Here is a 24,754-nt window from a genome sequence, read left to right on the forward strand (position 1 = left end):
ATTAAATAAAGTGTTAAATAATTTATTTGACTCTCATGGTTTGTACTGAGAAAACTACTTGACACTTGGACTGATGGTACAAAAGCAACAGTGAGCCAAAGAGCTTAATACAAATCAAGGCAGGAACATCAAATTGTGCTGGTGGTCAAGTCACATACTTACAATAAAACAAAATGTCAGTTTTACTTAATAATTCCCTTGATAGAGCAATAAAAATTATAAATTTTATTAAATTTTAACCTCTGAGTATACATTTTAAAAACATTCTAATTGAGAAGTATTCCTAAAAGATGTCACTTTCACAGCTAATTATGATAATGGTTGTCTCAAGGATAAACAGTTAATGATTGTTTAGGTTGCAAACTGAATTGGTCATTTTTTTCATGAAGCAAAATTTTTACTTGAAAGAGTGACTGACAGACAAATTATGGTTATTCAGATGGGTATTTAGAAGACATTTTTCTCAAAATGAAAAAAAATAAGTCTGTCACCTCAAGGTAAACAACTGATAGAACTTGTTGGTGATTATAAAGTTTGAACTGTTAAGTGAAAATTAGAATTTTAGAATATTTGTGTCTGCCACGATAAGGTTGTCAGCTTCCCAAAACTTAAAGACTTTTTCTGATTAGGTCAGGGGTGATATTAATAAATGTGCTTTTTGATTTTTCATAATAAAATGTGTCAACATGTGTTACAACCTAACAAAACAGTATTTTACAAATGATTAATGCATGATGTTAAAATCATTCTTGGGTAAAAGATACAGTCAAAATGCAAAATCAGAAAATTTATGCATCAGAATATGAGAAGTTCATAGATAAGGCTTCATAATACATCCACATTGCAACTAACCTTTAAGAAGCTATCATTTATTGAATTTTGGTATAGTATCTGAGAACAGCCACAATAATTTGAAAAAGGCTATTTAAATACTCCTCCCTTTTTAAGCTACATACCTCTGTGAGGGCAAATTGTGTGCATAATCTTAAGCCAAACAATACATTGCCACAAAACATGAAAGATTAGGATAAGAATCCACACATCTTCAATTAAGCTAGGTATTAAAGAGATTTTCAAGAATATAAAATAACACCACTCTTCTCACTAACTTTTTTGGTTTTTTGGAAAATATAGTTATTTTATAAAAAATACATAATTTGTGGTAGATAGTAAAGAATTTATTTTAAAATAAATGTTTTTAAAGTTTCTATTTTAATTCTAATACAGTGGGTATCTATAAATATGATCCACTATGCTACATAGTTGAGAAACTGTCCCATTCCCAAGACAGCAGAGCATTGGAGGTTGAGCTAAAGTCAAGACCATCAAACAGTGGGGGTGAAACAAGAGGAGTGAGTGAAAGGCTACATACTAAACAATGAGATACACAGCTCCTTTCTTAGATGTGAGGGTGCTAGCAGATTTATACTGCCAGGTTGTCAGTAGAGAGAATTCTTTTCTGGAAAAATTAAATTGCACATGAGAAAGGACCAACAGATAAGAACAGTTCTGTTCAGTTCAGTCACTCAGTCGTGTCCAACTCTTTGTGACCCCATGAATCGCACCATGGCCAGGCCTCCCTGTCCATCACAAACTCCCGGAGTTCACTCAAACTCATGTCCATCGAGTTGGTGATGCCATCCAGCCATCTCATCCTCTGTCATCCCCTCCTCCTCCTGCCCCCAATCCCTCCCAGCATCAGGGTCTTTTCCAATGAGTCAACTCTTCGCGTGAGGTGGCCAAAGTACTGGAGTTTCAGCTTCAGCATCAGTCCTTCCAATGAACACCCAGGACTGATCTCCTTTAGGATGGACTGGTTGGAACTTCTTGCAGTCCAAGGGACTCTCAAGAGTCTTCTCCAACACCACAGTTCAAAAGCATCAATTTTTCGGCACTCTGCTTTCTTCACAGTCCAACTCTCACTTCCATACATGACCCCTGGAAAAACCATAGCCTTGACTAGACGGACCTTTGTTGGCAAAGTAATGTCTCTGCTTTTTATTATGCTATCTAGGTTGTCATAACTTTCCTTCCAAGGAGTAAGCATCTTTTAATTTCATGGTTGCAATCACCATCTGTAGTGATTTTGGAGCCCCCATAAAATGAAGTCTGACACTGTTTCCACTGTTTCCCCATCTATTTCCCATGAAGTGATGGGACCAGATGCCATGATCTTAGTTTTCTGAATGTTGAACTTTAAGCCAACTTTTTCACTCTCCTCTTTCACTTTTGTCAAGAGGCTTTTTAGTTCCTCTTCACTTTCTGCCATAAGGGTGGTGTCATCTGCATATCTGAGTACAGTCAGGAGTCCCCTAACGTAATAACTCAGGCAGATCACCCTAAATAGATGTCCAACTAGCTAAGAAGAAACGTTCATGTGCAAAAATGATCCAATCAGTTTTCATGCCTCTCTCTTAAATAGGAGTAGAGATTTAAGGATCATTTTACATTCGAGGAAAATCTTTTATGTGAAAGACAAAAACAAAATAAAGAGATGAGGAAAGGAGGAAAGACTATAGAGGTAAAAATTAAATGAAGAAACGATAGGAAAAACTATCAGAGAAGAAAGGAAAGGAAGGAAGGGAGAGAGGGAGAAAGAAAGAAAGAGAAGGAAAGAGAATGGGAAGAAGGAAGGAAAAGGGGAAGAAAAAGGGAGGAAGGAAGGAAGAGAAGAGAAAGTAAGGAAAGAAACAAAATAAACAAATACGACTAAAATTGATAGAAGCATTCAGAAACAAGGAAGAAGCTATAAGAAGCCATAAAAAGGAAGCTTTGATGTAGTATATATACACAATGGAATATTACTCAGCCATAAAAAGGAACACATTTGAGTCAGTTCTGATGACGTGGATGAACCTAGAACCTGTTATACAGAGTGAAGTGAGTCAGAAAGAGAAAGATAAATACCATATTCTAATGCACATATACGGAATCTAGAAAAATGGTACTGAAGAATTTATTTACAGGGTAGCAATGGAGAAACAGACACAGAGAATAGACTTTTGGACATGGGGTGAGGGGAGGAGAGGGTGAGATGTATGGAAAGAGTAACATGGAAACTTACATTACCATATGTAAAATAGAAAGCCAACAGGAATTTGCTGTATAGCTCAGGAAACTCAAACAGAGGGTCTGTATCAACCTAGAGGGGTGGGATGGGGAGGAAAGTGGGAGGGAGGTTCAAAAGGGAGAGGATATATGTATACCTATGGCTGATTTTAGAGAAGACAATGGCACCCCACTCCAGTACTCTTGCCTGGAAAATCCCATGGATGGGGGAGCCTGGTAGGCTGTGGTCCATGGGGTCACTAAGAGTCGGACACGACTGAGTGACTTCACTTTCACTTTTCACTTTCACACATTGGAGAAGGAAATGGCAACCCACTCCAGTGTTCTTGCCTGGAGAATCCCAGGGATGGGGGAGCTTGGTGGGCTGCTGTCTATGGGATCACACAGAGTTGGACACGACTGAAGTGACTTAGCAGCAGCAGCAGGATGGCTGATTTATGTTGAGGTTTGACAGAAAACAACAAAATTGTGTAAAGCAATTATCCTTCAATAAAAGGTAAATTAAAAAGAAAAAAAAGGAAGCTTTGAGGAATAAAAAGTGTTTTTGAAAATCAGAAATATGATAGCAGAAACAAAAATTTTAACAGAAAATTTAGATGATTAAGGAGATTTAACAGAAAACAGAAGAAAAAACAAGAGAAAAATATATAAAAATTAGACTACTGTTTGTATGATCAAACCATTCAATCTGTAAATCAGTCCTGAATATTCGTTGGAAGGACTGATGCTGAAGCTGAAGCTCCAATACTTTGGCCATCTGATGCAAAAAGCTGACTCATTGGAAAAGACCCTGATGTTGGGAAAGACTGAGGGCAAGAGGAGAAGCAGGTGGCAGAGGATGAGATGGTTGGATGGCATCACTGATTCAATGAACATAAGTTTGAGCAAACTCAGGGAGATAGTGAAAGACAGAGAAGCCTGACTTGCTGCAGTCCATGGGGTCACAAAGAGTTGGACACAAGTTAGATACTGAACAACAACAAGACTACTCTTGAGGAGGTCTGATATCTGACTAGTGGAAGTTGCAGAAGAGAGAGAGAACACACACACAAATAATAATGAAAAAGAAAATCATCAAAGAAAAAATTCAGAAAAATTTTCCTAAACTGAAGGGCATGAGTTTCAGATTGATAGGGTCTACCACATACCTATTAACAGAATAAAAAGAGAGTCACACACAGGATCACTGAGGACAAAAAGAAGATTTTAGTGGTACCAACAGAGAAAAAACAGGGCAAATAAAAGGACTGGAAATTTAAAAAGCATCCGATTTCTCAAAAGTTACAAGAAAAGCTAGAATAAGATGGAGCCAAAGCATCAAAATCTAAGGGAAATCATATTCATCCAAAATATAAATCAAACTTTAATACAAGGTCTCAACATGTTTACCCCTCATTTATCTTTTCTCAGGAAGTTCTTGGGAAAAAAATGTTCCACCAAAATGGGGAGTGAACTTTATAAAAAGGCATGGATCCAACAAATAAGAGAGCCAAAAGGAATCCCTAGGATGATGGTAAAGGGAGATCCCAGGACAACAGCTGTGCAGGAAGCACGGAGATCAACTAGTCCAGATGGGACCAGAGGAGAGAATGCTCCAGGAGCACATCTCCAAGGATGAGATGAAACTGATGGCTACCTGGAGTGTTTGCACAAAGAGCAAGATTCACCCCTCTGGTACAGAGTTTAGGAATGAATTGAGGAAAGACTAAGGGAAATTAAGTAAATGAAAAAGAGTTATTAACTGCAGGAAAACAAAAAATTGTGGAAGAAAGAAAATGTAATCATTGCACAAACATTCTCTTCTGCAAGTCATATTTACATAGCAATAAAACAGTAATCACTGAATTCTGATCTACCCAATACTTAAGATATAAAATATTGGAGGACAGGGAAATGTCAGTATATTTCAGTGTGTAAGGAGGAAGGGAGATATGAGAGCTAAACTCATCCTTTCTAGTAGGAAATTGCTAATATTTAAATTGCAAAAAATTTAAAATACCATCAGATTGTTATTTAGAAATATGGAAACAAATACCAGAAATGACTAAAATTGTGATGATTGCTTCTGGGGAGGGGGAGGTGGGGTTGTGAAGGGTAGAGCTGGGTACTGATGGTCTTTATTATAAACAAAAATGCAATACACATCTTTATTACAGAAAAATTGGAAACTACAAAAAAGTAAAATGACCATAAGTGTTCCTATACTCTCTATGTCTAAAGGTTAATACTGCTTACCTATCAGTGCCTTCTCTTTGAATTCTGTGCATTTTTACATTATTGAGGTATGAATTGTATATTTTATATTTTATTTTAGTCACTTAAAAGCATTTTACCATTTTCATAATTATTTTCACAATAGATTATTTAATAATATATAATATTATTTATTTAGGTATAACAATTTAGGCTTTTTTTCCAATATCTTATTATGAAAGATTTCAAATAGAAACAGAAAAAATTGTATAGTGAAAACCAAATATGCACCACCTAGGTTCTATAACATTTTGCTACATTTGCTTCATCATACGTCTAGTCAGGCTATGGTTTTTCCAGGGGTCATGTATGGATGTCAGAGTTGGACTATAAAGAAAGCTGAGTGCCGAAAAATTGATGCTTTTGAACTGTGGTGCTGGAGAAGACTCTTGAGAGTCCCTTGGACTGCAAGGAGATCCAACCAGTCCATCCTAGGGGAGATCAGTCCTGGGTGTTCAATGGAAGGACTGATGTTGAAGCTGAAACTCCAACACTTTGGCCACCTGACGCAAAGAGCTGACTCACTGGAAAAGACCCTGATGCTGGGAGGGATTGGGGGCAGGAGGAGAAGGGGATGACAGAGGATGAGATGGTTGGATGGCATCGACTCGATAAACATGGGTTTGGGTGGACTCCGGGAGTTGGTGATGGACAGGGAGGCCTGGTGTGCTGCGGTCCATGGGGTCACAAAGAATCGGGCACAACTGAGTGACTGAACTGAACATTTATCAATCTATCCTTCTATCCATCCACTGATTTATTTTATGTTTTGAGGCATTTCAAAGTAAGTTGTAGACTTTAGTACACTTTATCCTATATACTTCATCAGTCATACCATTATCTGAAGTTCAATATCTATATGGTTCTTTTTCTTAAGTGAATTTCACATATAACGATCTGCACAAAACTTAAATGATTACCATCTGATGAAGTCTGACAAAATCATGCATAGTCCTGTGTAACTCAAATCCCTATCAAAGTATAGAACATTATAATTACCCAAGGAAGGTCCCTCTTGTGCCTTTCCTTCTCAATCCATGTCTCTACCTCTTACAACCACAGAAGCAGTTAATTTTCTAATTTTCAAAATCTATTCCAGAACTTCACATAATTGGAATAACACAAATGTGCTGTTTAATATAAGGCTTTTTTTCCCTGTTTATCATAATGATTTTGAGATTCATTCAGGTTAAGAAGTGTATCATTACTTTGTTTTTTGATCTAGCTGAGTACCATTCCTTTATATGAATATACAACAATTTGTTAAATGTACTCTATGCTGATAGACACCTGTTTCTAGTTTTTGTCTAACATTAATAAAACCACTATGAATACTCATATAAAAGTTTCTGTGTGGCTTATTTTCATTTCCTTTGGGTAAATACCTAGCAATGGAATTGCTTTTTCATAGGATAGGTATATTTTAGAAATTGCCAGATATTCCAAAAGGAACCAGATATACTTTAATGATATTAAGAATTCTAATTTGTTGTCTTAGATAAGTTGTATTTTTCAAGGAATTTGTCCATTTCAGTTATCAAATTTGTTGGCATAAAGTTCTTCATAATATTATTCTCTTATTATACTTTTAATATCTATGTGATCTACAGTGAGAATCCTTCTTTTATTCCTATAATGGAAATTTCTGTTCTATCTTTCCCATTCTCTTGCTCTCTCCCTGACCCTCAATCTCTTTCTCTCAGTTTTCAAATTTGTTCACCTACTCAAAGAAACACTTCCAGTTTATAAATTTTCTTTTCTATTTGTCTATTTTATATTTTATTGTTTTCTGCTTTTACTTTTGTAATTTTCTTTATTTTACTTAGTTTGGATTTAATTTGCTCTTTTTCTAGTGTCTTAAGATAGAAACTAAGGTCATTGATATCAATGCTTACTCTTTTCTCATATAAGCATATTAGAATATAAATTTCCTTCTAAGCTCTCCTTTTACTGAATTCCACAAATTTTGATAAAATATACCTTCATATTTATTTTGAAATATTTCCTACTTTCCCTCATGATTTTTTCTTTGATCCATAGATTATTCTAAAGTGTGTTATTTAATTTCAAAATAAAAATACACCATCATATTCATATTCATTTCCAAGTATTTCCTAGTTGGTCTCATGATTTTTCCTTTGATCTGTAGATTATTTTAAAGTGTGCTATTTAAATTTCAAAGTATTTTGGTGTTTTATAGGTATTTTAATTACTGATATCTAACTTAATTTCTTTGTCATCAAAACAGGCACATGAGAAGATGATCAACATTGCTAATTATTAGAGAAATGCAAATCAAAACTACAATGAGATATGACCTCACATTGGTCAGAACAGCCATCATCAAAAAAGTCTACAAAGAATAAATGCCAGAAAGGGTGTGGAGAAAAGGGAACACTCCTACATTGTTGGTAGGAATGTAAATTGTAAATTGGTGCAACCACTATGGAAAACAGTAGGCAGGTTCCTTAAAAAACTGAAAATAGAGTTACCATATGATTCAGCAATCCCAGTCCTGAACATGTATCCAGAAAGGATGAACATTCTAATATAAAAAGATACATGAACCCCAGTGTCCATAGCTGTACTATTTACAGTAGCCGAGACATGGAAGGAACCTAAAGGCCCATCAATAGGTGACTGGATAAAGAGGATGTGTGTGTGTATACACACACATGCACACTGTGAAATATCACTCAGCCATAAAAATGATGAAGTATTGTGAATGTTGTTATTTGAAGCAACATGGGTGGACTTAGAGATTATCATACTGAGTAAAGTCAGACAGAGAAAAACAAATATTATATGATATATCATATGTGGAATCTAAAAAATAATACAAATGAATTTATTTACAAAACAGAAACAGTCTCACAGACATACATAGAAAGCAAATTTATGGTTACCAAAGAGGAAAGTGGGGGAGGGATAAATTAGGAATACAGGATTCACAGATACACACCATTATATATAAAATAGATAAGCAACAAAAATACACTGTATAATACAGAGAATTGTATTTAGCATTCTGTAATAATCCATAATGCTGGGAGGGATTGGGGGCAGGAGGAGAAGGGGACAACAGTGGATGAGATGCTGAATGGCATTGCCAACTCGATGGACATGAGTTTGGGTAAACTCCGGGAGTTGGTGATGGACAGGGAGGCCTGGCATGCTGCGATTCATGGGGTCGCAAAGAGTCAGACACGACTGAGCGACTGAACTGAACTGACTGAATAATCCATAATAGAAAATAATTAGAAATATATATATATATATAAAAACTAAATCACTTTGCTGTACACCTGAAATTATAATATTGTAAATCAATTATATTTCAATTTAAAACTTGTGCATGATTTCAATCCTTTCAAATTTATTGAGACTTGTTTTTACAGATGAGCATATATGATCTATCTTGTTGAATGTTACATGTGCACTGGAAAAAATGTACATTCAAATGGAGCCCACAACTGTCAGTTAGGTCAAGCTTAATGATGACGTTATTCAATCTTCTTTATCCTTCCTGTTTTTATTTTAATCTAGTTGTCCTATTAATTACTAAAAGAGATGCTTTTAAATCCCCAACTGTGACAAGAGACTTATCTACTTCTCTCCTTTTGTTCTTTTAGTTTTTTCATGTGATATTTTGAATCTCTGTGATTAGGTATTGTACTAGTTTTCTATTGCTGTTCTAAACAAATTATCATAAGCAATGGCTTAAAACAATTCAAATTTATTATCTTACAGTTCTGTAGGTTGAGCTTGACTGGTGGCTCAGCTAGTACAGAATCCGCCTGCAATGTAGGATGCCCGGGTTCCTTTCCTGGGTTGAGAAGATCCGGAGAAGGGAACAGCTACCCACTCCAGTATTCTAGCCTGGAGAATTCCAAAGAGTCAGACAGGACTAAGCGACTTTCACTTTCCTTTCTGTAGGTTAGAAACTAACATGGATCTCATTGGGTTAAAATAAAAGGGAAGCTTGCATTCCTTCTGAAAGTGCTAGGGAAGAATCCATTTCCTTGACTTTTCCAACTTCTAGAGGCTGTCCACATTCCTTAGCTCATGGCCCCCTTCTTCCATCTTCAAAAGCAACAGTAGCAGTCAAATAACTTCTCACATCACTTCATTCTGACTTTCTTTTCTGTGGTTAAATCTTCCTATGCCTCCTCTTTCTGACTGCCTCTTTCATTCTAATAGTCATTCTTGGGTCCATCTGGATAATCCAAGATAACCTCCATAGTTTAGGTCAGCAACCTTAGTTCTATCTGAAACTTTAATTCTAGAAATACAATTTCACAGTCTTCTTAAACACTGTATTACTTCACATTAAAAAAATCTGGAACAGTATAACTCCATTTACAGCCTCCTGTTTTCATCATCTTTTGTGGTATTATTGCCATATATTTTCACATCTATGTATGTTATAATCCCTATACTACAATGGAGAAGACTCTTGAGAGTCCCTTGGACTGCAAGGAGATCCAACCAGTCCATCCTGAAGTAGATAAGTCCTGGGTGTTCATTGGAAGGACTGATGCTGAAGCTGAGGCTCTAATACTTTGGCCACCTCATGCAAAGAGTTGACTCATTAGAAAAGACCCTGATGCTGGGAGGGATTGGGGGCAGGAGGAGAAGGGGACGACAGAGGATGAGATGGCTGGATGGCATCACTCACTCGATGGGCATGAGTTTGAGTAAACTCTGGGAGTTTGTGATGGACAGGGAGGCCTGGCGTGCTGTGATTCATGGGGTCGCAGAGTCAGACACGACTGAGCGACTGAACTGAACTGAACTGAACTGAACTGAACAATGCTATATTTTGCATGAGTCAGGCTTTTTAAATAAATTAAGAGAAAAACTATTTATCTATAAATTTATACTTTTCAAGGCATTTCATTATTTTTTGAGATCCAACTTTCTTTTTGATGCTGTCTGAAGAACTTCCTTTATTATAGTATTTCTTGTAGCGCAGGTCTGGTTGACTTTTGTTTGCCAAAAACATCTTTGTTTCACTTTCATTTTAAAAGAATATTTTTTCTGACAGAATTCTAGCTTGACTTTCTTTTCTTTAGTGCTTTTTAAAAGATGTAGTTCCACTGTTTTCTGTCCTCCCTTGTTTCTGATGTCAAGTTAGCCATCATTTGTGTCTTTGTTCTCTATGCTGTCATTTTTGTCTTAATACTTTGGAGATTTTCTCCATCCTTTTGTTCTCAACAATTTAAGTATTATGCCCAGGTGTGATTTTCCTTGTATTTATCCTTCTTAGGGCTTGCCTAGCTTCTTGGTTCTATAAGTTAATGTTTTTCACCAAATTTGAGAGAAGTTCAGCTTTGGCTTCTTAAAGATTTTATGCCCCATTCTCTCTCTCTTGTCCTCTGGATTCTAACTGCATAGATGTTACGTGATATTGGCAATGAGGTTGCTGAAACTTTGATAATTTTCTTCCAATTTTTTCTCTGTTCTTAAATTATATAATTTCAAATGATTTATATGCAAGTTCACTAACCCTTTCTTCTGTATTTTCCAATCTTTTAGCAAGCTCACCCAGAGAGTCTTTCATTTCAGTTATATTGGCCATACTGCTTGGCTTGTAGGATCTTAGTTTCCTGACCAAGGATCAAACCCACGCCCCTTGCATTGGAAACGTGGAGTCCTAACCACTGGACCATCAGGGAATTCCCATCATTTCAGTTATTATTCTGTTTTTCTTTAATAATTTCATTTGGTACTTTTACATATATACTGTTTCCATGTTACTGACAATATTTCCCTTTGTGTTCACTCAAGATGGACATTTTCTCTTAATTATTTGAATATATTTGCAAGTGCTTCTTTAAAATCCTTGTCAGCTAATTCTATTATCTGGGTCATCTCAGGGTTTCTAGTTATTGCTCATTCTTGGCCATGGGCCACATTTTTCTGTTTCTTTGCATTCCTACTAATTTTTAAATTGTAAGTTGTATATTGGAAAGCGTGGATGATATGCTGTAGAGATAGAAGAGTGAAGTTTGGGATCTAGCAGGCAGTTGGATGAATAGCTGGTATTGTGGCAGCTGCAGTTTACAATTTGTTAGGGTGACTCTAACAATTTATATTACACAAGTTGGTTACACATTAGACTTAAGGCAAATCCTTAGTCCTGGGACATAGACTTCACTCCTCAGCATAAGTCTTTTAGTTTTCACTGGAAAGCACAAGCTGTTCACCAGGCCCCTCTAAACTCATGAGATGCAAATTTTAATCTCTGTCCTTCATGTGACAGACAACAGTTGAAATTTCTGTTAAACATTTTCAGACTTCCAGCTGTTGTTTTCTACCAGGCTCCTTGGAGTCTCCCTTATATATGTATAGTTCAGAGATTAGGCAAAGATTTGAAAGGAAGTTTATATGCATATTTGGTGTGTTGCCCCATAGCTTCTTCCTTATGAGATTTCTACCTTTTGATTCCTTTTTCCAACATCTCAAGCCAATATGACCATGTATTTATTTTGAGTTTAAAGCCATCTCATACTGTATGGATTCTTAAGTAACCATAGATCTCACCAGTGGCATTCACTTCTTTCAGGGATTGAATAACTTACTCGAACTCTTTGATCTCTCTTCTGGATGTGTGTGTATTTGTTTATTTATTGATATTTGTTGTCCAGACTTATCATTGATATTTGATATAAGCTATTCCACCATTCCTATAATCAGAACTTCATCTCACTAACTTTTTCTGGGTTTTCGGCATGGGTTGGTGGGCGAAACAAATCATCAAGTTGTGTAAATCCAAGAGCATGAAAGTCCAAATCAAAATAGTCTAACTATATAGACTTATTTATTTATGACTTCAGACTCAGAGTTCTGGTTGTTCAGGCTCCAAGTTCATTATCTCAGTATTGAAGTGATACCTCTGGTTACCAACAGGCAGATGTATATCAACAAATTCTATGCTCCTTTTTTTCCTGACAATGACTCTTGATTTTCTTTACATTATTAAGAAATTTTCACCTCAGCATACTCAGGGTTAGAGAAACATGGCATTTGGCTTTAATTTTCACTGAGTCCTTCTAGCCAGGATTTCTTAGAATTGTTCTGTGACTATCTCAAGTCTTGACTGAAGATTATGGTTGTAAGGAATAAATGGCAGACAAGGCACTACTTGTTGTTCCCAAATGAGTGTTGATCCTAGAGCCAAAAGAAATGCAATCCCATGCCTTCTTTGAGGGTATTTTTAGAATAGTTACAAATACATGATATTTATCTTGAGAGATGGCCAATATTTTTTTTAAGTAGCTAATAAGCTGTATTTGCAAAAAAATGATTGTTCCTTTAAAAAACTACTTTGCTCACTTCACTGCATTTGTACTATGGAAAGTACTTGAGTAGGAGAGGAAAAGTTTCTCTGATCCCTCCCTGTCAGCCATGATAACTAAACAAGCCCTACATTCTTATCTACTAACTTTTGTACACTGATCTCATTACTTCTCCTTAAATACTATAAAGTCTTCATTCTTTAGTCTTTATGCTACATTATCCAGATAGCTTTTGGTGAAGACCTTGAAGAAGATTTTAATCCACCCCCCTAGAATGTAATGGGCTTCCCTGCTGGCTCAGTGGTAAAGAACCCGCTTGCCAATGTAGTAGACTCAGGTTCAACCCCTGGGTTGGGAAGATCCCCTGGAGAAGGAAATGGCAACCCACTCCAGTATTCTTGCCTGGGAAATTCCATGGACAGAGGAGTCTTGCAGGCTACAGTCCATAGGGTCACAAAAGAGTTGGACATGACTTAGCAACTAAACAACTATAGCAACTAGAATTCCAGTAAAAGATCACCGACTGGTTACTAAAGCAGTAACAGTTAAGAGAAGGCCACGGAGTGAGACAGACCCAGCTTTGAACCCAAAATCTGCCACTTCTTGTGTAATCTTTTAATTTTATACACCTTTCTCTAAGTTGTAGAAAAACAGGGATTAAAAACAGTCCTGATCTCTCCCTGGTGGTCTAATGGGATCTCATTTAGTTGTTTTGAGGATCAGATGTAGTAATATACATGAAAATTTCTACCACATTGTTATTATTATTATCCTTGTCATTATTTTCTCCCATAGTAAATGCCCAATTAAGAATTGTCCAAATAAGCACTTGTCGAACTGAATAAGCATTATTTTGGTAAAAGATAAAACACACAAATTACAAAAACCAGTACCAAAAAACCAGTAATTTAAGTTATTGTAAGTACTATGGAAAAACAAACTAAGAAAGAGAATTAAATAGGGGTTCTATTTTAGATAGAATCATCAGGGAAGGCCTGTTGAAGGAGGTGACACGTAAGCTGAATTTTAAGAGATGAGAAGGAGTCAGCCTCACAAAAAATAAAGAAAACAACATTCCAGGCAGAGGGAATGATACATATAAAGTTCTTGAGGCAAACATTCATGTGAACCCTCTACACACTGAAAGTCCTCACCAGTGCTGTGACAGAATGAGTATGGGCAGGGTGGGATCAGAAGAGAGCAGTGACCAAACATAAAGGGCCTTAAAGGCCGGAGTAGAGAGTCTGAGAGTCTGGCTTGTGGTCTACATGCAAAGGGAAGGAACTTGAGGGAATTTAAGCAAAGGAATGACAAGATCCCCAAACCCACTCAATCCAAGGCTCACAAAGACAAACTGAAGGAGAAAAAGAATTTCTGGAAGTATTTGGAACTTCTTGTTTACAGAAACTAAGAATATAAATGTAGAATAAAATATTTTTCATTATGATTAAAGTTATTGATTGCCAACAACCAAAAATTCTTTTAGGATACTTAATAAAATTGCATTCACTTTTCTTTGTTTCATAACTGTCATGAATCCTAAGGGATTCTGTGACCCACTTAAAATGAAGGACAGACAGAAGGAGTAAACATGCTAAGCAGGCAGGATGAGAGTAACTGAGAAGGATGGCCGTAGCCTGACAGCTCTGAGAGCCCAGAATGGGAGAGCGTGTCTGCGTTGTGATGATCACATCAGATAAGAGATGATTCGAAAGATGCTATGTGACATCTCTTACAGAAACGAAGGGCAGGATTCCAGTATAAAATCAGTGAGACACTGTGAGACGCTGGACATTCCAGCACAAATTTCGTAAGGGGACTTAAAGAAAATTTAAATTTATATATCAGATAATTATCTTTATCAGTCAAGCTACCCTCGAGTAACAGGTCTCTGCCATTGTAAGCTTATTCCCTGGAACGTTGATCCTTTCTCAAAACTGCTCTCTCTCTCTCTTTATATATATGTGTGTGTGTGTGTATGTGTTGTGTGTGTGTGTGTATTACTTGCTTCTTAGTGACTCTCTTGGTACTAAATAAGACTACTGCCATTAATATAATGAAATGTTTCTATTTTCATATGATATATTAGATAATTAAAACTATTTACTCTCTTAAGGAAATTTATTCCCCCCAAAAAAGCTTAGGGTGGCATGCTTAGATTCCCATAAGCTGTACACTAATGAAAGTTTAGTTTAAAAGCGTACACAATAGCTGAGCTTTCTAAAATGTTACACTGTTTTTGTTTTTGTTTCTGGAAACAATAAAATTATATTACTATGAGAGCCTATGTATCATAATAATAACTTTGGAATTAATTTTAACTATTTTTCTTGGAGGATGAAGGATAGTTTATTAATTATTAGTTACAACTTCATGACAACTACTTATCTTTCATTTCACAGCATTTGAAAATAAGTAAGAGCAGAAAAGGTGAATACCTACTGTTGCCAGGTAACTGCATCCACTGTGCTTCCTGCCACCTTCATGAATCTGTAAGAAACAGAAAAAACAAAGATGTTGCAACTTAAAGTAAACCATATCCTCAGGGATGAAATAAGATGAGACATAGATCAGGCCAATTCTTGGGCAACTGTGCTTTCTGAGAGGGTCCACCCCCATGGCCTATCCATAGCCTTAGAAGGTTAAAAGGTACAGAAGGTGAAAGCAATCATAATTCTAGCTCTCCTACATCCTTTACCATCTGGAAATCAAGACTCCAAGATAGCATTATATCTATGTCTGTTTTCCCAATCTCATGCCTGATGGCTCCCACATTGCTTTCCCTGTGATCACCACCTATCTTTTATATCTTCTGTTTTCTGAGGACTTTGAGTTCTACTAAGAAACAAACAATAACATTTTCCAAGGAAGACAGCACAACATATGCCTTTGAAAACCTTCTCTTCCTATAGAGAAAATGGGAAAGCTCAGTTTACTAATGTAAGTATAAGTTGCTCAGTTGTGTCCGACTCTTTGTGACCCCATGGACTATAGCCCACCAGGCTCCTCCATCCATGGGATTCTCCAGGCGAGTATACTGGAGTGGGTTGCCATTCCCTTCTCCAGGGGATCTTCCCAATCCAGGAATCGAACCTGGGTCTCCTGCACTGCATGCAGATTCTTTACCGTCTGAGCCACCAGGAAGCTCATGTAAGTATGGTGGTGGTTTAGTCATTCAGTCGTGTCTGACTCTTTGTGGCCCCATGGACCGTAGCCTGCCAGGCTCCTCTGTCCACGGGGTTTTCCAGGCAAGAATACTGGAGTGAGTTGCCATTTTCAAATATGCACTAGTGATGGACTGCCACACTTGTCTGAGTATAGATACTTGAGTACAACATAGAGAAATTTAACCATTTGGAGTAGATAAATAGAGAACTGTTTCCCAGTCAGCATGCTCAGCTGTTTTCCTGAAAGGCACACAGCTAAGTCTTGTTAGCAACTCGCCACCCTCCTGTGCCCTTTGAGGTTCCACCAGAAACGCTGGGCCAGAAGAAAGCACCCAAGGCCACACTATTCCATGTTGTCATTGTTGCTGGTTAGTCCCCCAGTTGTGTTTGACTCTTTTGCAATCCTGTGGGCTGTAGCTAGCCAGGCTCCTCTGTACATGTAATTTTCCAGGCAAGAATATGTTTTCTACTCCAGGGCATCTTCCTGATCCAGGGATTGAATCCATGTCTCTTGAGTCTCCTGCATTGGCAGGTGGATTCTTAACTACTTGCCACCTGGGAAGCCCAACTGGCTAGAGAAGTAGTATTTCTAGACATCCTAAACAGCTCTTTTTAATGGACTCATGCCACCCTTCCTAGAAGTACTTCTTTTGGAAGGAGGACACAGGTAGACTCTGCTTTTGTAGCCCATGGATTTCTCTTTCTCTTTTCCTTTCCTTTCTCCAGCCCAGAAAAATCACTTGAATCTGGGAGAGTAGCTCCACTTTCCTCACTATTTCAAGTTCTATGCCCAGAATTCTTTCTTTAAAATTCAAAAGCCAGAAAGGCTTGTACATTCTCTTCTCCATCTTTTCATGTCCCACCCCTGAGTCAATAAGTACACAATCAGTTATCTGCTTGAATCAGTTCAGTTCAGTTGCTCAGTCATGTCTGACTCCTTGCGACCCTATGAATCACAGCATGCCAGGCCTCCCTGTCCATCACCAACTCCCGGAGTTTACCCAAACTCATGTCCATTGAGTCGGTGACGCCATCCAGCCATCTCATCCTCTGTCATCCCCTTCTCCTCCTGCCCCCAATCCCTCCCAGCATCAGGGTCTTTTCCAATGAGTCAACTCTTCACACGAGGTGGCCAAAGTAATGGAGTTTCAGGTTTAGCATCAGTCCTTCCAATGAACACCCAGGGCTGATCTCCTTTAGGATGGACTGATTGGATCTCCTTGCAGTCCAAGGGACTCTCAAGAGTCTTCTCCAACACCATAGTTCAAAAGCATCAATTCTTCAGTGCTCAGCTTTCTTCACCGTCCAACTCTCACATGCATACATGACCCCTGGAAAAACCATAGCCTTGACTAGACGGACCTTTGTTGGCAAAGTAATGTCTCTGCTTTTTAATATGCTCTCTAGGTTGGTCATAACTTCCCTTCCAAGGAGTGAGTGTCTTTTAATTTCATGGCTGCAATCACCATCTGCAGTGATTTTGGAGCCCAAAAAAAATGAAGTCTGACACTGTTTCCGCTGTTTCCCCATCTATTTCCCATGAAGTGATGGGATCAGATGCCATGATCTTAGTTTTCTGAATGTTGAGCTTTAAGCCAATTTTTTCACTCTCCTCTTTCACTTTCATCAAGAAGCTTTTCGTTCCTCTTCACTTTCTGCCATAAGGGTGGTATCATCTGCATATCTGAGGTTAGTGATATTTCTCCCGGCAATCTTGATTCCAGTTTGTGCTCTTTCCAGCCCAGTGTTTCACATGATGTACTCTGCATAGAAGTTAAATAAGCAGGGTGACAATATACAGCCTTGACGTACTCCTTTTCCTATTTGGAACCAGTCTGTTGTTCCATGTCCAGTTCTAACTGTTGCTTCCTGACCTGCATATAGGTTTCTCAAGAGGCAGGTCAGGTGGTCTGGTATTCCCATCTCTTTCAGAATTTTCCACAGTTTGTTGTGACCCACATGGTCAAAGGCTTTGGCATAGTCAATAAAGCAGAAATAGATGTTTTTCTGGAACACTCTGGAACTCTGCTTGAATAGAGAGGGGGAAAATGGAAAAGTCCAGGGAGATGGGAAAACAGATTAGGATCCAAAATACTATCCCTGTCACATATGCACTCTAAGCTGCAGAGACCAAGTAGGAAAATCCAAAAATTAAGAAGGGGAAATGAAATTGAGTACCCACTTCCCAGGATATTTCAGAAATTAGAAAGCCTAGACAAGCTTAGACACAAGTGTCATTAAGTACTGGGTTGGCAAAAATGTTTGTTTGGGTTTTTCCATAAGATGTTATGGAAAAGCTAAATAAACCCTTTGGCCAACCCTGTGTGTGTGTGTGTTTACATAGGCTTTGCTCTTACAAAATTATTTCTAAAATCTCTGAAAAGTAAAATCATCTTTATTTACATATAAAAATGACCATAATGAAAATTACACTGACATTTATACTGCTTTCTCATTAAAATTTTCTTCAGCTTTCTGTGTGTATAATTTCACATAATTCTCAAAACAGCCCTGGTAGGCAAATATTTCTAATAATATAGTGGAGGTGGCTAAGTCACATAGAGGCTATGCGACTTGTTCAAATTCATATAGTAATGCAGACTAAATTCAGTTTTTCTGATTCCAAATGTTATGTTGTTTTCAAGCTGTTTTCACTGAGGCCAAGAAGTACATACAACTCTAAAATGCAAAAAAGTAAGTTGAATTTTTGCCTTGAGAAAGCACTACCCTATTTTTTTTTTTAAGTAAAAAGGCTTCAGCACCTCATTTGCTTGTTGACTTGCTCTCACAGACTTGAGCATTTCAGTGTTATCTGTAAGGCAAAGAATGTACTGGAGCAAAAGTGTCGAGAGGTGACTTGAGTCAGAGCCTCTGCTATGCAACAACCACAGTAAAGCTGAAAAGACAGACAATGAGACAAATAAGCTATCAGTGCCTTTGTGCTGCACTACTGGTGTGAACTAGCTGCTGGCGGAGAACAGTCAAGGGAGTAGCTAGCTCTACCTTCTATGGTGTTAAAAGAGGGATAAGCACTGAGTAAAGCTTCACATCTCACAAGACGTTGAATCTCACATTGACAGAAGGGTAGGGTTTTGCCCTAAAGAGCAGGTCAGGCATAGAAACAGTTTGAGTAAAGCCAGATAGAGTCAAGATGAGTATTTTCTCAGGAGTCCAGGATATCTGGATGTCAGGGGACAGGTAGGAAGTTATCTGACAGACTGGTCAGATAACTGGTCCGTGATGCTGACACATCTGGCCTTTATTCCTTAACATCTTGGTACAAGTTGATGTCTTATTTATCTCTGTATGATTAGCACCCAAGACAATATTGTAAAATACTGCTAGCTCCTCCTGCCTGTTGGATTTATCCTGGGCTTAAGCAAGTGAGGGGGTGTCAGGCTCAAATGTGAGTTTTAAGATCACTTTGGCTATAGTAAAGGTGAAAAGTAGTGGTGTGGACAAACTGGTGGGAGATGACTGCAGAGTTATGGGAGGCTTTGAAATGTGGGAATGAAAAAAGACATAATTGAAAAAACACTGTTGGTTCATCCAAGGGGGTTTGGCAAGGGTGAGTTTAAGTGAGGAAAGGGAGTAAGACAGAGTGTGACAGAGAATCCCGAAGTTTTAACTGTAGTAATGCCATTGCCTAAGACGGGCAATACAGGGATAGACTTTAATGCTGGCATTGCTGAGTATATTCCAGTTCTTCTGAAAATACCACAAAGAACTTGAAGCAAATGGTCACTGATGATAACAGTTATGCATTCACAAGAAAATTAGGAGTAAAAGAATCATTAATGCCCTTTCTGGCTAAAAGGTTCTGGACAGGCATTTAAGAACACATCAAATTTGGTGTCTTAGAAACTGGAAACGTGTCTTTTATGATACTATAATCTGGAGTTCCTCATATGCTTTGGATAGTTTGTTCTGCTAAAGGTTGATAATTAAGTCTTTAAATAACCTTCCATTATCAAAAGTTACATTACAAAAAGAATGGGAAAACTAACATTAGCGCCAGGAGCATTTAAAATAATGCAAAAGTTTTCTCCCCATGTTCCTACCTCATCCTCAATCTATAAAATCTGTAATTAAATACAAAATACACTGGACCCATATATGTAATATTATATAGTTTACAGGGAAATATTTTTAAACTGAGTGTAGGAAAAGACCTACCATGATCTGGACTAGGAAAATCAATTATTCTTCCTAACCTAATTTATGGGTTCAATGAAATTCTAATAAAAAAAAATCCCACCAGATATTTTTGAAACTTTGCAAAATCATTCTAACATTAATCTGAAAGAAGCCAAGAATGTTCTGAAAAAAAAATTGGAATACCAAAGGGATATTTATTTGATCTACCACATATTAAAATACACCATAAAACCTGCAATTATTAAAACATTCCTAGGAGTTAGTCAGGAGAGCCTAGGAATTAGTAAAGAGATCAGGAATTAGTAAGGATATCTATGGAACAAAAGGGGATTTTTATAAAAATTTATATATAAGAATTTATTACAAGGAAAAGAATTTAGTATGTGAAAAATTGAAGCATATTTTTAATGGTGTCATGTGATTTGTGACTATTTGGGAAAAAAGTAAAGTTAGATCCTTACCTGAGGTCTTATTTTGTAAAGTAAATCAAAACAGTAAAATAGTTTCATTTCATTATAATATTTAAAAAATATGACAATCACAATTTAACATGTTTAGACCAGTTTTATTATTTTAACTTTTGTAGCATATTTAAGCAGTAGGAAAGTTGAGGAAAAAACATTAAATATTTGTTCACATGAAAATTTTTGTAAACTACATCTTCCTTTTTCTTTCTTAGTAAAATAATGAGAACAACTTCAAAAACACGGGAGCATTTCTACACTTATTCTGAGGAAGAAGAATCTAATTCAGAAATAATGTCAAACAAAATATGAATTTCCAAATATTACTACCAGGATGAATTTTTTCTTGGGGATGGTTTTGGTCACCACCTTCTGTACAATGTTAGAAATGTCCATCCATAGTTGTTCAGGCACTCTGTCTAGAGACCTAATCCCTTGAATCTATTTGTCACATGACAGATTTTATTTTCTTGGGCTCCAAAATTGCTGCGGATGGTTACTGCAGCCATGAAATTAAAAGACACTTGCTCCTTGGAAGAAAAGCTATAACAAACCTAGACAGCATATTAAAAAGCAGAGACATCACTTTGCTGACAAGGGTCCCTGTAGTCAAAGCTGTGGTTTTCCAGTAGTCATATACATATATGAGAGTTTTTCTATAAAGAAGGCTGAACACCAAAGAATTGATGCTTTCAAATTGTGATGCTAGAGAAGACTCTTGAGAGTCCCTTCTACAGCAAGAAGATCAAACCAGTTAATCCTAAAGGAAATCAAGCATAATATTCATTTGAAGGACTGATCTAAAGCTGAAGATCCAATACTTTGGCCACCTGATGCGAAGCGCCGACTCATTGGAAAAGACCCTGATGCTAGGAAAGAATGAAGGCAGGAGGAGAAGAGGGTGACAGAGGATGAGATGGTTGGATGGCATCACCAACTCAATGGACGTGAGTTTGAGCAAAATCCAGGAGATAGTGAAGGACAGGGAAGCCTGGTGTGTTGCAGTCCATGGGTCACAGAGTCGGACATGACTTAGCGACCGAACAATAACAACCAGGATCACTAAACACACTTTTGTTTTTTGAGAAGTATAGAAAATTCACCTAAAATGGAGCAAATTTTCTGCTTTCAGAACCCTTTGAATGATTTCTTAAAAATCTAGAAAAACAAAAATCAAGCACAGAAATAACACTTAAAAGAAAACTGATTAGATAAAACTCCACAGAATAGACACTAAAGCCACTAAATTTGGTGACTTCTTCTTAGCCCCATGTTCCCTCCCTGAAAACTAGGGTCTTTCTATATCTACTGTGTATCTGTATCATTTCCATACTCTGTTTTTATATCTATACTGGCAATGAGCAAGACGACAAGTCCAAAAAGATTATAAATTTCTTTGTTTAAATCTAACATTGATGGATTCCTCTGCTCCCTAGTTTTGCCTGTTTCTCAGAAACTGGCCCAAACCACATAAATGAATAACTTCAACACAGCTGCAGAATGCTCAGCAATAGTAATATTAGAGGTGGAATAACATGCACACAGACTAGTGCTGTCAGGAGTGAAATACCACTGGGAAAGTGAAATTCCATTTAGGGTTCAGTATTATCCAAGGATTTTCAACCATCCACTTCCATTCTAATCCCTAGATTTAGGTCTATGAATGAACAAGTAAAAGATGACCTAGGATGTGAATAATGACAAAAAGGGAAGATCTTGGGTTTTCCAAGGTTAGATGTCTCCATACTTGAATTATGAAAGCAGGAATCCTGGATGATTATTTCAGAGAACAGAAGATGTCTGCCCTCATGCTGACATCCAGTCATGCAAAAAGGGACAAGAGAAGCAAGGGGCAGGGACCTCTACCTAAGGAAATTGGCTAATGCCAGGTAGACCTTTCAGGCAGGTTGAAGGGATCTTTCCCACTGGAGTATATATGCTGCTATGGAAAAGAATAAAATATCCCCTTACATTGTGAGAGTTCCTTTCCTCCCCCAAGGGACCCCAAATCTGGGAGAGTTTCTTTCCTTTGTTATCCACCTGCACATATGACGTATCTAAAATATTGTTGAGGCTTCTCTCCCAGGGCATATCACAGCTCCCTCTTATAATAAGGCACATCTTTATTCATGGTCTTTGGGGTTTGAATTCTACTTTTGGACCACAGAGTGTAACCCTAAAAACTAGTTTCTGAATTTTGCTCCCAGGAAAGCAGATAAATTCTCTTATGAGGAACTGGATGTCTAAATGACTATAAACTTCAATAAGAGTGTAGGAGCCTGATCCTTCTTTCCCTTGTTCACAAAGAGAATCTTTGGTTATGTAACTAACATGAATAAGATGTGACAGCCATTCTACACAAAAGCTAGGAAAAGCTTGTGAGGAAATTATTCATTTTGAGTTATAGCAAACCACGCATCTTCCATTTAGTCCAAAGCCATTTACATTTCCATGGTTAATTATATATTAAGCTATACTAGGTTAATTATATGTTAAGCTCTAGAACAAATAAAATACTGATTTATTTCTCCCCTGGATCGCCTGTTCAAAATGCCAACATCTAGGTCCTATCCCCACACATTCTGGTTTGGTAGGTCTGGGCTGGAGACTAAGAATCATGTTGCATTTTTAAACAAAGATACTCATAGCAGCTCTATTCATAATAGACAACAATAGGATCAAATGTCCTTCAGTGAGTGAATGGTTAAACAAAGTGTAGTCCACCCACATCACGGAATACTAACCAGCAATGAAAAGGAACCAGTTATTGACACACACAACAACCTGGTTGAATATGTTGAGTGGCAATCCAGTCCTAAAAGGTTGTATTTATATTATTACATTTATATAACATTTTTGAAATTACAAAATTGTAGAAATAGAGAACAAATAAGTGTTGGCAGAAGTTTTAAGAAACAGCAAGAGTGAGCAGGGTAAAAGAGCTACATGAAAAAAAAAAAAAAGAGCTACATGAGATATTCCTGTGTTGATGGAAATTGTCTGTTTCTTTACTGTATCAATGCCAGTGTCCTAGTGGTGATACTATCCTATCGTTTCACAAGAGGTCACTATTGGGAGAAACTGGGTAAAGGGGACTTGGGATTTTCCGGACTAAATATCATGCTGCATTTTAAAGAAGCTCTCCAGGTACTTCCAATGCAGGATGACTATGGGCCACACCTTTTACAAAATGATCTTACCAACACCTATTAGGATAGGCCATTCATAGAGGAAAAAAATAAGGTTTTAAGGGAAAGTAGAATGGGAAAGTGAGGAAGGAAATGGGAAAAAGAAAGTGAAAAAGAATATTTCCCAAGACCATATGTGTTAAATTTTAATTTATGACCCAGGACTCCAGTCTCCTTCTACAATATTCTTTCTATTCCCTATCTGACTTCTCTGACAAAAGAAGATGAGAGAAACATCCTTTATCATAACAGTAATAACTGCTAACCTTCAGCTTGGGTCAGGAATTAGGCTGTTTCTCTAATCAAGAAAGAAGTTTCGTCCAGGAAAAAACAGAAAAAGAAAAGAAAGCAAGTTTAGAAGTAAGTAGTTATTAGCATAATTCTCAGCTAGGGAGCAGACCTTTACAGTAGCCAGTGCTTCCTTGTTAATTAGCACTGAACAGCTGCTGGGAGGCCTTGCCTCTCTCTAGAGGCAGAGATGGAAACGCTCTTCTTATGAACTAAGAGGAATAAACTGTTTTCTCCTCTTGCAGTTTAAGTCATATAACTCTTTCACAGTTAAAATAAAACAGAATGGTTATTAGGAATAACTGTTAATAATAATTTCTTTGTGCACAAAACTGTCCCCAGATGTGCAACTTTCCACTTCAAATGAGAATTTGGTGTAAGTAAGTTTGCAGGCAGGACCTGTGATCACCCTCATTATAATGACATGTTATTGCAGCTAATCTTTCTAGTTCTCATCTATATTCAGTTCTCTGAACTGCTTAGAGGGCTACATTGAATCATGTGCAAAAAGTCAGTTAGGAAAAAACCTTGCCTCTTTATCTTTGAAATACACTTGTTTTTAACAATTGTAGCTGACATTTCTTTAGGTGTCAATTGTGCCAGGAACCACACTAAGCACTTTAAATTCATTATCTCATTTAACTTCACAACATGCCTAAGAAATAGGTAATTTCATTTGCCTCATTTTACCAGTGAAGATACTGAGGTTTTAAAGAGATTAAAGAATTCCTCCAGGTGACCTTGAGTTGGACCATAAAGAAGGCCAAGCACCAAATAATTGATGCTTTTGAACTGTGATTTTGGAATTTAGGGGGAGGAGCCAAGATGGCGGAGGAGTAGGACGGGGAGACCACTTTCTCTCCTAC

The 24,754-nt window shown here is 37.3% G+C and overlaps 1 protein-coding gene across 3 annotated transcripts in view; it reads right to left on the bottom strand.

Annotated features, from left to right (window-relative positions):
• HPSE2 (heparanase 2 (inactive)) overlaps positions 1–24,754 on the bottom strand; it is a 659,857-nt gene that overhangs the window by 208,738 nt on the left and 426,365 nt on the right. For all 3 annotated transcript variants that reach the window (XM_043926546.1, XM_043926545.1, XM_043926548.1), the window contains exon 6: positions 15,066–15,113. In XM_043926546.1, the coding sequence (XP_043782481.1) occupies positions 15,066–15,113 (48 nt within the window). The remainder of the gene's footprint in view (positions 1–15,065; positions 15,114–24,754) is intronic.

The sequence above is a fragment of the Cervus elaphus genome, chromosome 15, assembly GCF_910594005.1.
Source record: "Cervus elaphus chromosome 15, mCerEla1.1, whole genome shotgun sequence".
NCBI classification, from domain to species: domain Eukaryota; kingdom Metazoa; phylum Chordata; class Mammalia; order Artiodactyla; family Cervidae; genus Cervus; species Cervus elaphus.